Genomic DNA, 8,923 nt, shown 5'->3' with positions numbered 1-8,923 from the left:
AACCTACAAAAATATTATACCTTCAATAAGAATGAATTTATCACAGTGAATGATTGATTGAATAATTTCCTCATTTCAGATGCAAAGATTTTGTTACTAACACCCAAAAAAATAGAGCTATTTCACTAAATAAAATAAATGGGTAGTTATAAAATTGTATTTACTATCTCAATTTTTGTAGGCTATTTTGTGAAACTTACTATAGCTAAACTATATAAAGTCAAATAGTAGGATGACAGATTAATAAACAGCGGTTGTGGTCTAGTGGATGCACTAACTAACATTTGCCTGGAGGGACTGAGGAAAGCCAGGAAGACAGGGCACCCAGTGTCCTGGCTGAGATTCAAACTGGGCACTTCGTGAATATGTGCCTGCAGCATTACTGTTACACAAACCCAATAGCAACAACCAATTTATATGAATAGGCTTAGTTGCTTAACAAATACTAAATCCACCAGAATCTGATGAGTATAACCTATACCAGCCAAAGGTTCTCCTTGTCCATGTTAATTATATTCATAATTTCACAAAGACTTATAAAGAAAAGTGAACAAAACAGCTGTGAAACCCCAACTTATTGTTACCCATATGGACATATTTTGAACACATACTGAAGGAAACACTGTTCTAAGAATAAATAATTAACTTACATAGCTTCCTGCTGAAGACCTTCACTTCCACAAAATGTCTGTTACTGAATAACGTGGGCTATCACATTTCTTTCATATGTTACAGACTGTGAAACATATGGTGAAATATATGCAGTGCTTTTTTCTGTTTTGTTTGTAACACTGCCCACAGACTTGCACATCAACAGAAACTTGTATATCAAAATTGCAAAATGCCTTTTCCCATGGATTTCCTGTAAGTTGTAGCATATTAATTCAATTTTTTTTTCTTTATGTTTAACCTTAAAATACAAGACCCTGTTATAAATATTCAGGTCTCACTTACTGTAATACATGGTATATTGCTGAATTTTCCCTAAAAATTAATATCAGTCAAAGGAAACTAATCTGAGAACAATGAAGTCAACTACTGTGACAAGCGAAATACTGCATTATGAACAGACTGCACATCATCAACAAGCAAAGATGTAAAATATCATGAACACTGGGAATACTTACATAACACAAAATTATTGCACTATAATGGCAAGTCATACCGATCAAAATACAAAAACATTCACAAGCACAATTAATCTCAATTCATTTGTTTGTGAAAGGTGAGTAGAGAGGTAACAGAGAAGCGGAGAAACACTAAATTGAGGAAAATAATGTTACAGTCCTACAGGATTCTGAGCAAAGCCTTCAAAAAACAAGTCTAAACAAGCCAGGGTAATACAAATTGAGGTTTCACTGTTACTAACAAATTAGTCATAGGAATGCAAATCCTTCATAACATGATTTTCAGACATTTGCCCTGCCACTATTTGTACACTTTTTTGAAACTGTGTACGAAACTTGGGTGGCATAGATATATAATTTTCATCCACAACTGTAACAAGAATACTGTAGGCTGGTACCCAAAATTATCGTACAACTCCAAGCATGTCAGATAGCTGCCATGCTGCTGCACACAGGAACAACGCAAGCCACAATGATGGTGTCCAACTTGTAGCTGAATTACAGCCATCTTTAGCTTTACAAGTGCAGTATTCCATGAAGATATTGTAAGTTCCAGTTCGCATTAGGCAAAACCGTTCATCTCCTTCTATCCCTGGTTCACCCACATAGGCACAGCTCCGAAAATAACGCCACTCTCCATGTACTGAAATAAATATTACATTACATTAATAATTATGTAATAAGCAACAATGTTAACATACAATGTGCTATCTGAAACACGACATACTTTATTAACAGACTGCATTCTGATCCATCACGCTATCTTACATTAAGTGAGCAACACCACCATCTAGTGTGACCAATCTGATTTAATTTTAATAGAAGCATTCTGGTCTGTCAAAATATGAACATAAAGCAAAATTTCTATATTTATTTATATTTTCACCTACCCGAGTGCCTATGGAGTGGGTTTGGATTGGTAATCACATTTACTGAACTCTAGCACATTGTAACTAAAAGTAATTATACCGTTTCACTAATTCACACACTTTACAGTTCACTACAGCACCTACTTTGTAAAAAACAACTTGGATTGAAACTGGTGCTAGGTTTGAATAATCCTCTTAGAACTAGATGCCTTGCACAAGAGCCAGGAGTTTAAAGTTTCAGGTTCAAAATTTTCTGTTTCTGATAAGGAACTTCAGTTTTTGAATGCTAACTTTTTACAGAGATGAATGTAATGTGTGCATCACAAAAGGGATCATTCAAAGCATTTGATTGTGACTTGAGTGCATTTTGTTTGTGATCAGTTGGCCTATGGGCATGTCGATTGCACTGTGGGTCCAGGCACAGCAGAAGGAAATGAGAGGAGTTTGTCTCTCTTCCAATGGCCTGGCTGAATGATTTGTGGCTGGCTCTCAAATAACCTTCACGTATAAGCTGAACTCAAGATATACAAGTTAGATCTACCAGACAATTCACTTGTCAGTACACTAAACATACAAATAATTTTAAATTTGCTAATGGTCTCCATTAATTTACCCATGGTGAACTGGCAACCATCCATCTGGAGACCACTGGTGAACCAGATGCTGCAGTGATTGTGGGCTACTTCAATATACTCTTCCTGCATTGGCCTGGAGGAAGTGATGTAAACTACAAAATCTGCACTGGGTGCCTCCTAAATAAAATCCAGAGCCTTACCAGAGACCTGATCTGGTTTCTGTGAGGTATAAATAACATGTAAAAAACACATCCTACTAGGCATACCTTTCTGGCGTATCTTTCTGCACATCTCTGGCCTTACTCCAGGTAGGTGTTTTAAATCTGGTTCTTGTCTACAGTCACTAATAGGAACTGTTGAATTGTCAAATGGGTCTGCACATTTTGGATCGGAGTCTGAGCGGCATACCCAACATTTTATGCAAAAACCTACAAAAATTACAATGATCAAAACTGAAATCAATCTGACAATTTATGAGGTCTGCTAAGCTCAAATGAACAACAAAAACCCTACCTAATCTAGTGACAAAGAAAACAGAACATGAAGTAAAAAGCCCTTGTTACATTTATAATTTGTTACACTTTTTGTACCTTATTTCTGCTGAAGTTCAATTATCTCATAGTCCACAGTACCCTCTGTTCTCAGAGTTCTGATGTGAAAGGAATGCCAGCTATTTTCAAGAACACAAGAGTTCACTCGGAACATTGTTTTAACAAAATTTTTACAAGAAGTGATGATAAAACCAAAACAGAGGTAAGAATACAAACTCTGTGGTATATTAAATACTAGTAAAATTTACATTGCCTGGAACATGGAGATAAAGCTCTATGTATTCCTACCATTCTGGCTAAAGCAAAGCTACATAGGTAAGTCAATAAGTAAGTTACAAATGGATATAGAACTTAAAGAAATAAAGAGTACTAATTTGAAAAATGCCTTTATTTCTCAACATTATCTCCCTGTACACTGAGGCACTTCTCCCATCGTTTCACAAGTCCCTGAAAACTAGCAGCATAAAATTCTTTGGCCTACTGTCAGAACCAGGCGTGTTCACACGGCATGGCCTACCGCATAATGCATGACAGGTTAGGTTTTCACAAATTCTGTGCACGATGGGTGCCATGCACAATGTGAATGTTATAACACACACAGTCACAGGAGCAAGACAACACAAAGCACAATACACACATGAAAGTAGGAAGAATACTCCGATAGAAGAAGATAGGCGTGACTCACGTATTAAGATACGACATAAGAATGACAAATCCTGAACAGTTTTAATATTTAAAATTTATCATTATATGTGACGAATGTGCAAGAGAGAATAGTGAGGTGAATAAATGTGTGCACTGTAAGACGGTCAGAATAAATCATGGACAGTACTCTTATTTGTTTAAGTTCTACATCCATTTGTAACTTACTTAGTGACTTACCCTTGTATTATTCCCTGAGAACGTTCACTTAGTATATTAAATAGTAATTAACCAGATGGCTCAAGTGCCATCCTGCATGTCATATCTTTATAATAAAGTAATCAGTTGCATGAAATTAGTGTGGTGTATGCTAGTTCTACTAACCATAATTCAAATTCAGGTGACTAGCATACAGTTACCAGTTCCCAGAACTGTTGCAAAGCATTACCTGAACCTCGAATTACTTGTTTCTTATACTGTGGATTGCGATCACCACTGTATAAATGACATAATTATCTAGGAAGATGACAGCCTTCTGGGATCTGATGCTATTTAGTCTCGCAGATATGTACCTATCTACTAAGCAACAGGGTTTCACATCCTCTAGGACATTTATCATTGCAAGAGGTAGGAAAATTACAAGATCTCCTGCAAAATTTCAAGAATGAAAGAAGTTGGAAGGTCAGACTGTATGTATATGAAATCTACAAATTTTGTATTTAATGCTTCACGAATGAATTGGAAATGTAGGAAATTAAATATACAAATACCTATTTCACAGAACTGCGAAGAAGAGCTGTTGGCAATTAACTTACCAGCCTGCATTTCTCATTTGTACAACTTGCACATGTATGTGGCACAACTAATTCACTCACTCACTCCATGGAATGGAATCCTTCTTGAGAAGCCGAAAGTTGACCAGCTACTCAGAATTTCAGAACATTTCATGAATCCTTAAGGTTCACTACCGTGTTCACAAAAGCCTGCCACTGGTCCTCATCCTGTTTCAGATGAATCCAGTCCAGTCCATCCTATTTCTCTAAGATTCATCCTAATACTATTCTCCCACATCATCTAAGTCTTCCTAGCAGTCTCTTCTGGCTTTCCCACAAATACCTCCTATCCACGTGAAGCCTCATGACTCATCTCTTACAAAGAGTACTAGTCATGATGCTTCTCATTGTGAGCTTTTCCCAGCCTCCTATTATTTCATCTCTCTTCAATCCAAATATGACAACTGTAATCCTTAGTTGTGACTGTAACAAGGGCGATCTCCATATCCGCATGAGAATGTACTCTCGACAGGATTTATGGAAGGTGAATAAATGAAATATAAAATATAAAAAATATTCACTTCAGCACCCAGTTCTCAGACACACTATGTTCTTCCCTTAATGTCAGTGACCAAGTTTCACACCAATACATAACTACAGGCAAAACTGTACATCTACATATATATATATTAAAGTTTACCTTTTTAGACAGCTGAAGAGATGAAACAAGATTCTGAACTGAATGGTAGCAAGCATTACCCAAATTCTATTTGCTAATAATTTCCTCATGAATCAAATTTCGATTTACTGTCATTCCACAATACTTGGGCTCTGCCACACTTTAAAGGATCTATTAGCTATCTTATGTTTTGCTTATGCCCTGCATTTTGGTGACAAGACATCAAGATATATTTAGCTTTCTCTGTTATTACTTCTAGGCTAACCTCCTTAATAGAGTTAATCAGAGACTGTTTTTTACAGCACTTACGTTACCTCCAAATAGATTTACATTATCAGCACAGACCAGAAGCTGACATGTCCCATTTAATTTCAATCACACCTGGTTTTCTCTGACCTCCCTAACGGCGTATTCAAATACGTGCAGTTCCGCGATATGTCCTAACCTCAAAACACTTCAGAAAATATAACAAAACACTTATCATCAAAATATGACCATGGGTCATAAATTATATCGAAATGGATGTATACGATGAAAAGCAATAGCTACCACACAAATTACAGCGGCTATACTTACTGGATCCACGTAACAATTCCACGCATTCTTTTGTGTTTTACAAATTCACGAATCTTATACAACCTAATCCACTGCTTACCTCCTTCAATTGCCATTGACAATATCACTGCAACAATAAATAATAAACAACACGAGCTGGCTGCCATATTTGTTTATATATTAAAAATAAACAAATGTACAACACAAATTCCAGTCCTTCGTAGTTCAAATACAACATCCATTACTTGTCCCTATCACGTGACACCGACGCCCATGAACTGCGCCACGCCCCAATGTTACAGACTCGCTCAGCAGATAGGTGATATGGATCACGGATTACTAAACAGGTTGTAAACTTGATCCACGCCAAATTGGAAAACTGTCATTTGCGCGATCTTTGTTTTGCAAGCGCTGAAATTTCAGTACAAGTGTGTCTGCCGAAAATTCTCAGGAGAGGCAACCATAACTCACTCTTGACCTAGTCAGTCCTTTAGGGAAGGACAGTTCATGTCTGAGCTTAATTTCTCCTACTTTTGAAAAGGGAATGAACTCAAGACCTTGGATTCGATAATTTCTGCTTGTAATCCCCAAGTAATCCTTTTGTCAAAGAAATGTTCAACGGCAATCCGTACTCTTAAATCTGATTTACTAAATTTCATTTAAGAAGGGAGTTTGTTCGCAGTTGAGAGTGAACACAAAGAACTGATATATTGTATTTTCTCCAGTCTCTGAAATTGTTTTAATTGCAATCACAGCCCAAAAGTCCCCCCTCCAAACAATAAGAAGTTCGGCAAGCTGCACACAACTGAACTTTACTGTTGGTGTTTTGCCACGCTGTAGGCTAATCAGTTCAGGCCCAAGATTACTGGAACTTTTTCCACATTAATGGTGAAACGCAACGTCACGCAATGAATTCAATTTTCTGATTCCTTAACATCTTTAAATCGTCTGCAGACTTCTACATGTAGGTTGCTGTGAATATCACCGTACTTGTCGGTTACACTAGAATTCACATGTGTTCTTCGTACAGGAGAAAATGTGTAAATACAATTTGTTTTCTATAGCTTGTTATCAGAACAAACGCAATTTTGTTCTGAAAGCCTGTACCACTATATACTAGTGTAACTCAAGCATAAGGAGGTATTTCCCCATAAGAGTCACAGTTAAATTTAGGTATGATCCGTCATATTAAAGAACCTTAGCTTTTCTCGGTGGCGGCTGATGACCATCCGAACAGGTGGGGCCAAGAACAAATAAAATTTACCACTTCCTCCAATCTTTATATTTAAGGATGTTTTTACTTATATATTCGTATTTTAAGAGTTTACTCCGTACGTTACACAGTACTCTATTTTAGAAATTTTATCTCATATTGAGAAGAACACTTCAAACAAAGAGGCAGCAACCCTCTATTTCCTACCGTTGAGCACAGGACTCCTCTTGGCAGAAATGCAAGTCCCCTTGGGCTGGATAGATTCGAACTCCGCTAGGTTCATCTTTGTCCTCTACCCCCCCACACTTTCATCGTGCAAAATCCCTGATACACAAACACTTTTATAGGTGTTTCAGCAAGGATGTGTAGGAAACTAAAAATGCGCTGTTTCCATCACTCACCGGGACAGAATTGACTATAGCATTCTCATCTTTCTTCTAAGTTCTTAAATGAATATAGTAACAAAGATTTACGCGACTCTGACTTGGTACTGTGGCCACTACTTGCCTATTGTACCAGCGCCGGATGATAGATGATGGTAATTGTGGAACAATTGGTGGAATGAAGATTGGCAGGGGAAACCGAAGTACTCGGAGAAAACCTACCCGAGCACAACTTTGTCCACAATAAATTCCACATGACCGGACCCGGGCTCGAACACGGCCCGCCGCAGTATGAAGCCAGCGACTAACCGCTTGAGCTATGACGCGACCGACTGCCCCTGTGCTTAACTAATTCAGCAATGCGCCATTAACAGGTATGAGGGAGTGGATGTATAGATCCACGTATTCTTGACGTCGGTACTAGTTAGAGGTGAGTGGTCAGCTTCATGTCCCGGCCGCTTTACCTCCAGGGAAAGAGTCTCCAGTGTCCATTGGATAGGAGGCTGAGTGGGCCCCAGAATAGATCTGCACTCTGTTAACGATTTTAGGGCATGACGATGGTTCATTGTTGGCGTTGATTGTGCTATTGGGTCTGTCTATCGTGTGCATGTAGGCCGTATTCGGATGCTTCGAAGGTACAACTACCTCCATATTGAGGGGCCAGTACCCTGACGATGGAGGCAACAAGGACTTCAAACTGCCGGCAAAGCTGTCCACATCAACAAGGTGCAAAGAAAAACCAAGATCGAACTGAATATCAACACGGGTTGACTCCACACTTTCTGGAGTATTCCTATTACAGGCGTTTCACTCGACATAAACACGCAAGCCACAGATGCACACAATGATCACATAATCTTACTCTCGCCCAAATAAAAAGACACAAGAAACCTAAAATACGAACACGTGCTTTTCTCGCTACGTAGTACTACGTGTAGTGGTGGGAGAATAAGGGATGTTCAGACAAATAAGGGAGACATGAATATGCATGAAATTCTGCAAAGACCCGATGGGTTCCGATTTTGAAGCCCAAGTACAACGGAATAGACTTGCATGGGAAAAATGCGCATCATACATTGAGCGCCGTAACCAACTGGAACTCCCAGGAAAAGCGATCTAAGGTCAGAACCCGTGAAGCAAGACCCACCATGAACTACTACAACATAGGCAACATCTCCGTGGGTGATTATGGGGGAGGAGAAAAACTTTTTGGGCCAACGAAGTTCAGGAAACTTATAAATCAAGTATTTTTCATTCCATACTAAATGAAGTAGCGTAGCTTATTGAGGCACTATTCTACAAGCCGGAAGGCCGCGGGTTCGAATACCGCTGAGGTAACTGGATTTTTTCATTTGATCTATAACTTCCGCCCGCACTATGACCCTGGGGTCGAATCAGCCTCTAACAGAAATGAGTATCTGCAATCTTCCTGGAAGTAATGGGCGGCAGGCACGTAAGGCTGACAACCTCACCTCCACCTGCGAACTGATTGTCTAGAAAATGTGGGAGCCTCGACATCTCACAACCCTATGGGTTTGACAACCTGTCACAGGGAT

The 8,923-nt window shown here is 38.7% G+C and overlaps 1 protein-coding gene across 1 annotated transcript; it reads right to left on the bottom strand.

The window, feature by feature from the left end:
• Window positions 1-1,524: 1,524 nt before the first annotated feature.
• On the bottom strand, window positions 1,525-6,117 carry LOC111864956. The gene is made up of 3 exons (XM_023852603.2): window positions 5,872-6,117; window positions 2,838-2,999; window positions 1,525-1,770 (listed from the first exon to the last, which is right to left on the bottom strand). The coding sequence occupies exons 1-3, from the start codon at window positions 5,936-5,938 to the stop codon at window positions 1,532-1,534; spliced, it is 468 nt and encodes a 155-aa protein (XP_023708371.1). The 5' UTR covers window positions 5,939-6,117; the 3' UTR covers window positions 1,525-1,531.
• Window positions 6,118-8,923: the final 2,806 nt, after the last annotated feature.

Source organism: Cryptotermes secundus, unplaced genomic scaffold (assembly GCF_002891405.2).
Source record: "Cryptotermes secundus unplaced genomic scaffold, Csec_1.0 scaffold200, whole genome shotgun sequence".
NCBI classification, from domain to species: Eukaryota; Metazoa; Arthropoda; class Insecta; order Blattodea; family Kalotermitidae; genus Cryptotermes; species Cryptotermes secundus.
This window is presented reverse-complemented; position numbering and strand designations above follow the sequence as displayed.